This window comes from Cucurbita pepo, chromosome 11, assembly GCF_057944985.1.
Source record: "Cucurbita pepo subsp. pepo isolate OVF chromosome 11, ASM5794498v1, whole genome shotgun sequence".
Taxonomy (NCBI): Eukaryota; Viridiplantae; Streptophyta; class Magnoliopsida; order Cucurbitales; family Cucurbitaceae; genus Cucurbita; species Cucurbita pepo.
In genome coordinates, this window is record NC_141808.1 from 4,127,128 (window position 1) to 4,139,696 (window position 12,569).

Genomic DNA, 12,569 nt, shown 5'->3' on the forward strand with positions numbered 1-12,569 from the left:
TCTTTGATGACATTATAATTTTTTACATCGTTGAATAGATTCATTTGCTCGAGCAATTTGATGATGATAGAATTATCAAAGATCGGCAATTCTTTATTTCTATTCAACAATGTATATAAGTAGTTTCTAAAGGATTGTGAAACTCTTGAGATAGGCCAATATAAAATCAATACAAATTGAGCCAAAGTACAATCAAGAGATATATGAATCAAAGTCAAATCACTATTTTTTTATTGAAGCCAATGAAGGAGATTGCAAAATGTTACGTCTTCTACCAAGACCTTCGAGATTTAGAGCGTCACATGTCATGTTGCAAAAAAGAAAAGGGTTGGTCCTACCAAGACCTTCGAGATTTAGAGCGCCAAAGCGTTAAGCCGCAGCCATTAAGTGAGAATTCTCATCCATCTGATGTCTCACTCACTACCTCATGTGAGAATTACGCAATTGGCCTAATTGGAGTTCTATTCGGATTATAGTCAACTTGTAGCATATTGGGGAGAAGCACCCTCGTTTTTATCCTCTTTAAGAGAACATTCTTAATCCGGCTTATTCTTCCCTGTCATCCAGGGTTAGTGGCTAAATTCTCTCCGATGGTACGCCAAGGTTAGCGTAAATTACGATGTGTCGCCCAAAGCCTCTCGAGCACCTGAAGTCAATCATCTATTTTGGTATTTTATTGAAAAACGGTGATATTGTTCCTCTGTGATTAAGAATTTCAACTTTTTCAAATGAATGATCATTTGAAAACCTATTGTTTCTAATAATTGATGTCGTGATTTCTAAATGATATGCTGATTTTTTCAACACACTATGTAAACGCATTTACTTCGACACATAGTATCATAGTATGATATAGTATGATTAGATTTGCTGATGATATATCTTGAGAGTACTCGACACATAGTACGGCCACAGATTTATTTGTTGGGCTTGTTGAGAATACCCTATGCCAATATGACTAATGGTCTTTATCAGCCAATGCCTGTTGTATTTCTAAAATTTCTTCATTTAGTTCTCAGAGTGTTCTAAATTTCTATTAGTATGAGAATAAATTTTAATTAAAAAAGTCCTATTAAAGTTACAACAGAGTAAGGTAATCAGAATCTGTCACCAATCTTATCAATTATTATACATCACCTTTTGTAGTTGTACATGGCTACACATTGAGGTTTTTGTAAACAGTGTAGTCTTTGTTGTATTGTATATTCGATGTTTAGCTAAGTGAGCCTGATCGTTGAAATTTGTCGTCAACCCTTCATTCGATTCGGCCTCCCCCTCGTCTCTTTCATTCATTCCCCTCCCTTTACGTTTCTTCTTGGTAATCGTTTTGAACAGTCCTTGATGCTCTTCTCTACTCCCTCCCATCGGTCTATTAGGTTGAGCTTTATACCTCTCTGTATAGGCTTGGATATGTCAACAACAAAGCTCATCAACATCTTCCAAGCAATGCCCATTGTCCCACACAATTTGCCCACCAATCAAAAATCCATCTGTTTCCCTACTTGATCAACCACCGGTTTAGCAGAACAAAACCAGTTTACTGGCACCTGATCCTCCTAGTACTGGACGATTTGGTTCAGTCAAACCAATTCGTTCCGCTGGTTCGTCCAAGAACTATATCAAACCAATTCACCCCTAATATATTTGTACTATACAATGCTTCTATTGCACACAGATCATATTACTGTTTATTCTCTACAGAACGAAGATAAATCCAAGGGCCATTACACAAGATGATGAGAATATGCTTTCGTAGTTATTCGTCCATATGAATACTTCTAGCAGTAAAACAAGAATGCATTCACCTTAAAACCATCATCTCAATAGTTGGCTAGGAGTAACTAATATGGTACACAGCATGGAATAACTTGTGCAAAAGACAGCTTACCATAATTGGAAGCTGAGGAAGTTTCGTCATTTCCAATCCTTCTTCTCACATTTCAATAGCCATCTTCTAAGCCACAACCACCTCTGTTTGGCGCATCCATGCTGTATAGACCAGTTTTTACCAGAGACAGAACCTTGAATACTAAACCACAAAGTACTAAACAAAAGAAAAAATAAGAACCGTTACACTCGTAAATTCTAACGTAGCTCTCACCCAATTATGCTGCAAAACCAGTCTCTCACGGCCCTGTACCACGAGAACCCTAAGAAAAAAACAAGAAAAGGAGGGAACCAGGCGCAAAGATTCAAATGAAAAGCAAAAAGAAAAGAATTTCATTTAAGCTAGAATTCCATGGGGGCATAAATTTCACGTACTCAACTCAATGCATCAGAATCTTCATTCTTTTTCCATGGTTGAGTTCATGAAAATCAATATGAGAACAAAGCCCGAACTGAAAGGAAGTAATTAAGACAATCATTAAATGACAAAAATCTGTAAGCTTTGGACCTCTGCAACTTCATACCCTCTAACAAAAAACTTCTAAGTACTCTTAGATTTCAATTTCTTCACACGTTTGACAGGCAAGCTTCTTACACCTTTCTTAGCCCTCATTGCAACAGCTCTCCTTTTTGTCCTTTTAGCTGTGGCAGGGAATTCCAAGATAGGACCTGGAGGTATTCCTTTCTTAAGTGCACTTCCCCTTGGAGTAACAGAGGGAGGCAGTCTCAAACTTTCAGGTGGTAAGGGATTATGGGGTTTCCATACCAAGTTATTTTTCATGGAAAACCTTACCTTCTTAACACTCTTCTCTCCACTTTTCACAGCCGTATTTCCTTCAGCGTCTACTTCGCTAGGAAGTACTACATCATGTTTCTGCAGCCCATCAACATTCTTTGCTCTCTTTCTTTTCTTGACCGAGCCATTGGTTGATATTACAGGGCTCAAAAGATTGTCTCCAAAATCAGCTTCAGAAGCAACCCTCTCAAATTGAATCTGAAGGTTTGATATCACAGATTCATCCAAGGCTATCATATTTCCATCACTAATCTGTTCATTATTAGAATTCTCACCGTTAGAAGCAACTATATTCTCATTGTCCTTATTCACAGTAGTATTTTCAGAAACAAGATCAGAACTACCGTTTGTGGTCTTCTTTGTTTTCTTCTTGCCACTGCCATCAGTGGCCTTTTTATTCTTCTTTTGCTTTTTAAGTGGCTTGTCAGTGGATTCAGCAGTAAGATCAACATCAAGCATGGAAATTTCTGAAGGAGTGGCCTTTTTATTCTTCTTTTTCTTTTTATGTGCCTTATCAGTGGATTCAGCAGTGATGTCAACATCAACAGCGGAAATTTCTGAAGGTGCCTCTCCTTCACTGGAAACAGGAACTAAAGTAGGCACTTCATCCACGTCTTGTTCTTGAAGATCTGGAAACGAAATCTCAATCCCCGATGAGATAATATCTTTCTCCAACTTCTGATACTCTTCATGCATGGCTAACAGTACCTTTCTATTCCCTTGACAGCAATCAGGTGAAGAACCCAATTCATAAAATGTAGTTGAGAATAAATTTGTCAATGAAATTGAACCCAACACAACCATATCATCACCAGAATCAACATCCTCTCCACATTTTCGACGCTCAAGTAATTGCTTCCCCATTTTAAGAATCACATCAAAAAGATTAGACTTAATTTTTCCCAACAACACTTTATCTGACAGCTTAGCCATGGAATAAATGAATGGCTTGAACAGAATATCAATAACTTCCTTCTGAAGAGGAAGAAACGGCCTAAGTTCCTCAAGAAACACAGAAGCAATTTGGTAATTAACACCACTCCCAGGAAACTTATCATCAGTGAAAAAAACCCTTTCTTCCAAAACTTGAACCGAACGACGACATAGTTCCAAATCCCAAGAATGCTTCTTCAACAAAGCAAAAAACTGGTGCAAAAATCTACGAATCAAAAGGTAAAACTTATCTAACCTGAGCGCATCAATGCCGGCCCATTCACGACGCATGGTGAGAAGAAAAACAGAGAAGTATTGAACAGCTAGCGGAAGGTCGAGATGGAGAAGCAGGGAAGCGAGACGATTAATAAGCTCAGATTGAACAGGAGCCTTGTCCGCATGCCAAACACAGTAGAACAAACCCTTCCAAAGCTTCTTCATATCGCCATCGGAGAGGCTCGTTTGAGTCGGAAGCCATGTCTTGATGATTACACGGAGGGTCTTGTCTCGAGTCGCCTTGTTGGAGGACGCCAAAAGCTTGACCAAAGAAACAAAATATTGATCTCCTTCAACCACCTCCTCCATTTTTTTTCCACCAAAAAACCTCGCTCGTTCGTTTTCAGATCAAGAAAGGATGAAGAAATCAGAAGAAAAAAAAGCTGAATTAGATTGGAGGGCGAACGGCGGCGGTTGCAGATTTTTGCTGGCTCTGTATAGCGTTAAGAGAACCCTAGAACGTCATTTGGTGGGTTTGACTCGGAGCCGTTCGTATTCCGAGAAAACAAACCATCTGTTCCATTACAAATCTATTTTATGTTTGTGTTTATCTTAATTTTTTTTTTTTAATTTTTTTATCTTTTAAAATTGTTGAAAATTGTATTATATAAAATTCAAATTTTTATTTAATATATTAATCCATTTATATACCAAATTTACCGTTTAAACTAAAAATATATATATATATATATATATATATATATATATATATTAATCTTCTCGATTAAGAAATTTACAAGAAGAGATTAAATATTTCTTAGTTCAGTCTTATCTTATACAAAATTTATTGTATAGGATACCTACCCTCACTCACATATCTTTACAGGAATGATTTGGATCAAACTATTTATAATGGTTTCAAAGTTGATCATAAAAATATTATTACTAGGATAAGGCACCCAACATTATCCATATACTATAAACCATTTAGGTTATTATTCGAACACAATCGTCTAAAATGTCAATCGCATAGTGTTCAAGATTACATTAATAATTTTGGATTTTCATATCTATGGATAATATTAAATTGTAAATAAAATAATAAAAATTATTATTAAAAATTAAGTGATTAATTACGAGGTTTTAAGGCAGGAATCCAACATCAATACCTACTTTATGAACCAACTGAAATATAAAAGTAGTATGAATAATTATAGAATATACAATAAGCAATTTACCTATAGGCTCTAATCGAATTCGGTAAGTTGATTTATCATGTGTTAGGTCATCGGCCTTTTTGGTCGACTAACCTTGGGTTCATAATGTTCGATTCGACTCTTTATTCATACTTGAACTCACTTTGCACAATACTCGAATCCCTTAGGGCATGTATAAACCATTCTAGGTCTTGGGCTTGTTTAGGTTAACCCTACAAAAATGTCATTACCTATGTCACTCGCCCACATGTCAAGTATCTATGAGGTACGATTTTCAACTGCTTCCAGCAGTTGAAATGCTAAGACATTATGAGAAACATCGCTCGATATTGATCAAGTACAAGATATTAGCTGGTGACTCTCTAATAGGCCACATAACGTCATCTCAACTAATAGAGGGGCAACCTTCATGCTTGCCGAGCTACACCCACATGTGGTCGCTCACTCATGTGGATGAGTTTCCAACCTAAAGGATTGTTGAGGATCCCATGATTGTATCCACACGAGGTCTCTCAGTGACACGCTATATTACAAGGCATGACCTTACTACTCCAACTTCTGAAGATTTACTATGGATGAAAACAAACCCCTACTTTTGAGATAGGTTCACTTATAGAAGTTGTTGGCTTGATTAATAGTCCCCACATCATCATACAACTCGCAAGGAGGACCATAAAAACTCTCGCCCCTCCTCAGAGCAAGTTCACAATTATAAGTGAGTTGACGAACCCCCTAATTGCCTCATATAGTAACCTGTTGAACTACTAAATACGGGTTGTTTAGACAAGATTAGACTCTTGGTGTGGCCTATGTCTGTGGTAACTAGCTTTTATGCCCTTGATGGACCTATTGGAAGATCTCTCCATTATTAGGGGTCTCAGAGAACCTCCAGATATCCTAGTCCCCTAGGGACTAAAGGGTATTGCCCCGATCAAGTATTGATCTTATGGTCGAAACTACTCATCGCCTTAATGTTCCTTTATGAACCTAATATTGTTTACTAGGCTCGAGGTTTTGGTAGTAACAAATCCTCCTAGGCAACTAGACTTAAAGATCAAAGAGTAGTTAGTGAAGTTGCACACGCAGCCTAATTAAGCTGTATATCCAATTCCGAGGAGTTCATCTACAATGAAAACTAATAGTAGGTCAAAAATTCTAAATGCAACCTAACATAAATACGTATTTATAAGCTAAAACATGCATGATTCCATACATAAGTACAGCTATTTCGAGTCATTCTTATATATATACTTGTGTGAAAAATTTGAAATGGCTACTTCAGTGCTACCTCATGTTAGTCATAAATCAAGTAAAAATAGGAATAACATCAAAATCATATTGAAAAATTGATAAACATAAGAAAAAGACTCACCCACGTACCTTCACGCATCGACATACGCAACTAATAATGGTTTCACTCATGACTTTTACGTGTGACACTTCCCTATAATATATAAGAGTTCAACTAATAGGTCTATAGCAGAGGGAAAGGTATTAATTAATTTTATGTCATGCACACCACACCAGCTCCACTCAATAGTTTATGAGTAAACAATGTCCAAAACGCATCTTCAAATAAAAAAAACAATAGAAGAAGGATGAACAAGAATGTTCTTAAAAATTTCGAAAATGGTGAAGAACTCCCTCACTCTGCCTGGGAGACAGACGAAAGAGATACCGTGAATTTGGCTAAATCCGAACTTTGTTCATCTTTTATCCACCACCCATTTGCAGATCACACACTGAAACCTTCCTCACTTTGCTCCTCCAATGGCGTTTTCCTCTCTCCCCAATTATCGCTTTGCCTTCGCCCCCATTTTCTTCCTCCTCTTCCTCTGTTCCTTTATCTTCTTCACCAAACGAAACGCCGACGTTTCCCTCTTTCTCTACCAAGATCTCTCCTCCCAAACCCCATTTACCGTCTCTCTTGCTCCTCCTCCTTCAATAGCCGAAACCCAGATTTCTTTTCCCGATTCTGGGTCTGATTCTTCTGGCATTGAATCCTTAACGAACCCATCTGCTCAAGAAACAGAGTTTTCTAATGATCAAATTGAGGATCGGCTCTCTGTTAATGGCGAAAATGGCTCGGTTTCTGATGGTGATGTTGCTGTTGGTTCTATGAAGGCTGATGATGGTCCGGATTTGTCAGTGGAGGGGCTGAAGCAATGTGATCTTTACATGGGAAGCTGGGTTAAAGATGAGGAACATTATCCGGTTTATCGAGTGGGTTCTTGCCCCTATGTTGATGAGGCTTATGACTGTGGGAATAATGGGAGAAATGATTCTGAGTATACGAAATGGCGATGGAAGCCTTATGGCTGTGATCTTCCGAGGTATGTGCTTCTATGGTTGTTTTTGTATATGCGTTTGTGTGGATATATCATTCTTTGCCTGCACAATTTGATGTCGAAATTAGGAACGTATGTTCATTATTTTTTGCTGGACATGTTATTTAGAACACATTTGAAGCAGAGAACATAAGATTTCACCTGTTTTTGGATCACAACACGACATAGCTAAGTACTTAATCCTTACCAAATGTGCTGCTAGTAGAACAAAATTTCTTTGTAGCTTTCATTCTAATTGTTATTTGTTATTCTTTTTATGAATGGTAGAGAAAGAAAATGAACAATAGTAATAGTAATAAGTGCATTCAGAAAACAAAGCCTACAAAAGGGAGCTGAACTACAAAAAGGGGCTTCAACACCGAACCGAACCGAAGGGGCGATTGTAATGAACCTCTAAGTCTTTTTGCAATGATCCTCTAAGGGGGGTTTGCAATCTAGTAAAATAAGACTTAGAGGATCATTGCAAAAAGACCTCAACACTGAAACGAAGTCGAAAGAGAAACATAGAATCTAACTAGGGACCAAACATCACTAGAAGATCTCTCCCAACCCCTAAAGATTCTATTATTTCTCTCAAAATAGCACACACCCGAACTTGCCACGAAATGAATCCTTTCTCACGGAAAGACATATGGTGAAGAAGTTCCTCAATCATCTCTAACTTTGAGAGCTGACAAAGTGAGTCGAACGTCTAAAAGAACTACTCTAAACAACATCCGCAAAATCACATCTCTAGAGAATATAATGGAGATCCTCTATTGCCCTTCTACAAAGAATACAACAAAGTGACTCAACTTAGATAAACCCCTTACCCATGATCTGATCCATCCATGGTGTTAACTCTTTCGTGCATAACGTGTCACACGAAGGATGTAAGCTTCTTGGGAATCTTCACCTTTCGTACAAAGGAAACAATAGAACTATTCAACAGGGAAAAACTAGCCAAACATCAAAAGAAGAAGCTGTAGGAAAAGACTTTGGATGGAGGAGTCCAAAGGCGAACATTCACATTACTGAGGCTAACGCAAAACTACCCGAGTAAAGACAGCATAGCTAGAACATTCATCCCTTCCCTATCAGTCAACAGATGTCGGAACCTCCAACAAGGGAGAGGGAAAGCTCTCATAATGAGAGGATTGAAGCCACCGATGGATTCCTCAAGACGACTGATATAACTAGGGAAGCTTGAAGCATGTGTGTCTATCCTTAGACAACCTATCCTCCCAAAGGTAAGTATTCCTCCCATCTTCCACAACACACTAAACAAACTAGGAAAGGAAAGGAAGCTCAGCCAAAATAGCCTAGAACTCCCTCTAACTCCACCAATGATCCATTCAAAAGGATGAGGACCCTACTTGCCAACTATGATGACATTGCATGGAATTTGAAATGCTCCTCATGCTGCAAAATGGAAGTTTTGGGACAACATCAGGTGCATCTTCATGTAGCGAATAACTGACTTTGAATGCAACTTTGTGTATCGTGTTGCTTCTAAGAAGCTATTCTAATAGAAAGTCCACTATAGAATTGGGAACATATCAGGCACCTTCTCCTTATTCAAAGTGTGATAGACATAAAACCTACACCTACAATTTTTTTTCTTAATTAGCAGCACTAAGCTCAATAAGGTGCCTGATTATGTTGAGTCATTCCAGCAACACACATTTTTCTTACTAGCCTCTTTATTTCATTATATTGGGTCTGCAGGTAACAATATTAATGGCGATATAGAGTTGATATGCCTTCCATTAGAACTCCTGACCACGAGTTATGGAGGTGGTATTCTCGTTGGAATGGTAAAGTCGTCCATGTATTGGCCGACCAACTCATTAATTCCTTTGAATACTTCACTACCGAAGTGCATACAACAATACACTTTGTCCTAGGGTCTTCCTATAGCATCACATGATTCTTTCCTACCTTCAACCTCATGGTAGGGGTCTTGGAGTTTACTTGTATGCTATGTTCCATAGGAGGAAGTTGTCTACAACTTCCAAAGTTAGGTAATGATAATAGCACTCTCTTGCATAGTCCTCTACCTTTGACTGTATTACTTGATTTGCGAAGGATTCCGTGCTCACTTTTGTTGTCCTATGACATCCCAAGCTCATGTGCCACTCTTGCACTATAAAGTTTTGGGAACCACTACAATCGGTCACAATAATTTTGGCCCCAAGGAGGGGGAGTTTTTCCCTCCTCGTTGTGTGTGGGAGTTTCGTGTGCCTTGGGTTGGTTGGATGACTATCTTCCATCCTATGTTTTTGTATTTATGTTTGCTTGTCTGATGCTTTGTTTGTTACTTAAAAAACAAAAATAAGCCATTGAGTATTTTACATGTGTACTAAGAAAAGTATCATCTTTTCACTTGTAGCTCAGATTTAATGCAACCGACTTTTTGGTGAGACTGAGAGGGAAAAGATTGATGCTCGTTGGAGATTCTATGAACAGGAACCAGTTTGAGTCGATCCTTTGTCTCCTTCGAGAGGGCCTTCGAGATAAGACGAGAATGTTTGAAACCCATGGCTATAAAATAACCAAGGGAAGAGGTTACTTTGTCTTCAAGTTTGAGGTAATAAAAAAACGTTCCTGCCATTTAATATAGATTTCTTCTCTTGAATATAACTTCTTTGGCATAATGATTTGTGTTACCAGCATTTAGTTTGGTGAAATGATTCGTTTGTATTTATCAGAACGTTCTCGAGTTCAAATCTGCTTGTCTTTATCTTACTTATTTCGAAAATATATATTCAGAGGGGTGGTTGTTGGCACCATAATTAGTAAATTTTTCCGCACGTGCTTTATTCTCGACCAGTTTTAGTGCTATAAATTACTACCTGTCATTTAGTTTTGCTTTTGTGTCTTGTAAGTATATAACTAATTCGACAAACATTTGGCAGGACTATAACTGTACAGTCGAATTTGTGAGATCACATTTTCTTGTGAGGGAGGGAATTCGTGTAAATGCTCAAGGGAACTCAAATCCGACTCTATCAATTGATCGAATTGACAAGACTTCTGGACGTTGGAAACGTGCTGATATACTCGTGTTCAATACTGGCCACTGGTGGACTCATGGAAAGACTGCTCGTGGGTAAGGATTCAATTTTAATTGCATAAACATTAGCCTGGATGGACTGTACCTTAAATTATCATAGAAACTAGAAAGATGATGTGAGATCTCACGTCGGTTGGGGAGGAGAACGAAGCATTATTTATAAATGTGTGGAAACCTCTCCCTAGCAGACGCGTTTTAAAAACTTTGAGGGGAAGCCTGGAAGGCAAAGCCCAAAGAGGATAATATCTGTTAGCGGTGGGTTTGGGCTGTTACAAATGGTATCAGAGTCATACACCGGGCGATGTGCCAGCAAGAACGCTGGGCCTCAAAGAGGGGTGGAAAGGGGGATCCCACATCGAATGGAGAGGGGAACGAGTGCCAGTGAGGACGCTGGGTCCTGAAGGGGGTGGATTGTGAGATTCCACATCGGTTGGAGAGGGGAACGAAGCATTTTTTATAGGGGTGTGGAAACCAATCCCCAGTAGATGCGTTTTAAAAACCTTGAGAGGAAGTCCGAAAGGAAAATCCTAAAAAGGACAATATTATTTCTATAATCCTTAAAAATGTTTAAATAACTTTTGAATCTTATTTTAGTCCATAAACTCTCATATTATTATATATTTTAGTACATTTTTCAAGTGTTCAACCTTAGTTGATAGAACTTTGGATTAAACTGATTTCTTGGTGTGGTTTACTGATACAATTAGATGATGCAGGAAAAACTATTATAAAGAAGGCGACGTTCTTTACCCGCAGTTCGATGCTGTCGAGGCTTACAGACGAGCACTCAAGACGTGGGGAAACTGGATCGATAATAATATAAACCCAGCTAACCAGTTGGTCCTCTATAGAGGCTATTCTTCTGCCCATTTCAGGTCCCATTTTCTATGCCCTCTTCTTTTGAAACACCTTTTGATCATTCACTTGTTTGGTTGTTATCCAAATTCATGTGGAAAGGGATGGATATAACTATTCCAAATTCCCCATATACTTGTACATTTATATGTTGAACTCTATAAAACAGAGGTGGAGATTGGGATTCAGGAGGGTCATGCAATGGCGAAACCGAGCCCGTCTTAAGCGGTGCCATCCTCGACAACTATCCTTTGAAAATGAAGATAGTCGAGGAAACGATCAAGGAAATGAGGGTTCCAGTCATACTTTTGAACGTTACAAGGTTAACCAATTTTCGCAAGGACGGTCACCCTTCGATCTACACGAAGAATCGTACCGCTACAATAAAGGTTTCGACTAGACGGCAGGATTGCAGCCATTGGTGTCTCCCTGGAGTTCCCGATGCCTGGAATGAACTTATCTATGCCGCTCTAATTTCTCAATCGAAAAAATCCAAGTCAATTTAGTTGAGCAATAGCATCGTTTGTTTCACATTTGGAAAGGAACCCTGAATGATTTCCCAGAAGTTCCCTTTGGTGAAGGCTACAGGCCAGCCATAGCTCTTTGAATGTTGACTGCTCCTAGCTTCTTTGTACAGAATCTCTTCTATTTATATTGTTCTTATCAGATTTGAAAGCAAACGTTTTGGTATAATTTATATCTTATAGAGATATGAAATGGAGTGGGTGGGGAGGCTTTCAGGCTTTCTGAAGATCTATAACGGGTGGATCGTACATTGGTTGGAGAGGAGAACGAAACACTCTTGTAAAGAGTGTGAAAAATTTTCCCTAGCAGACGCGTTTTAAAATCTTGAGGGGAAACTCGAAAGGGAAACTAAAGAAGACAATATCTTCTAGCGGTAGGCCTAGGCCATTACAATGATAATCTATTGTATAAACTTGCACGGTTGAAAGAAGTACAACTGCTAGCAGATATTGCTCACTTTGGTCTGTTGTCTCTGCTAGGGAGAGGTTTCCATACCCTTATAAGAAAATTTTCGTTCTTCTCTCTAACTGATGTGGGATTTTACCATCTATCCCTTTCTCTCGATTTTATTCTTACTATCATCGGTAAGAATCCTCCGTCAGTTCTTATAAAATGCGTTACCAACGTTGTTGTGTACCTTCTAAGATCCCTCGTCGTTGTAATCGACCATCTTCATCGAAGAAGGAAACAAAAGGCGACAACCATAAGGTGAAGCAACAACCCAAACCAGTCCTTGA

The 12,569-nt window shown here is 38.6% G+C and overlaps 2 protein-coding genes across 3 annotated transcripts; one reads left to right on the top strand and one right to left on the bottom strand.

Moving 5' to 3' along the window:
- Positions 1-1,094: 1,094 nt before the first annotated feature.
- On the bottom strand, positions 1,095-4,411 carry LOC111805414 (uncharacterized). Of its 2 annotated transcripts, XM_023690504.2 has the most exons (3): positions 2,263-4,411; positions 2,102-2,150; positions 1,095-1,989 (listed from the first exon to the last, which is right to left on the bottom strand). In XM_023690504.2, exon 1 carries the CDS (start codon positions 4,199-4,201, stop codon positions 2,429-2,431), a length of 1,773 nt encoding a protein of 590 aa, XP_023546272.2. In that variant the 5' UTR covers positions 4,202-4,411; the 3' UTR covers positions 1,095-1,989; positions 2,102-2,150; positions 2,263-2,428. The 2 variants fall into 2 exon arrangements, with proteins under 2 accessions (XP_023546272.2, XP_086984372.1); XM_087128246.1 differs by having other exon boundaries at positions 1,095-2,150.
- Positions 4,412-6,642: 2,231 nt separating this feature from the next.
- LOC111804880 (protein trichome birefringence-like 5) lies at positions 6,643-11,987 on the top strand. The gene is made up of 5 exons (XM_023689689.2): positions 6,643-7,382; positions 9,774-9,966; positions 10,295-10,488; positions 11,169-11,327; positions 11,477-11,987. The coding sequence occupies exons 1-5, from the start codon at positions 6,820-6,822 to the stop codon at positions 11,811-11,813; spliced, it is 1,446 nt and encodes a 481-aa protein (XP_023545457.2). The 5' UTR covers positions 6,643-6,819; the 3' UTR covers positions 11,814-11,987.
- Positions 11,988-12,569: the final 582 nt, after the last annotated feature.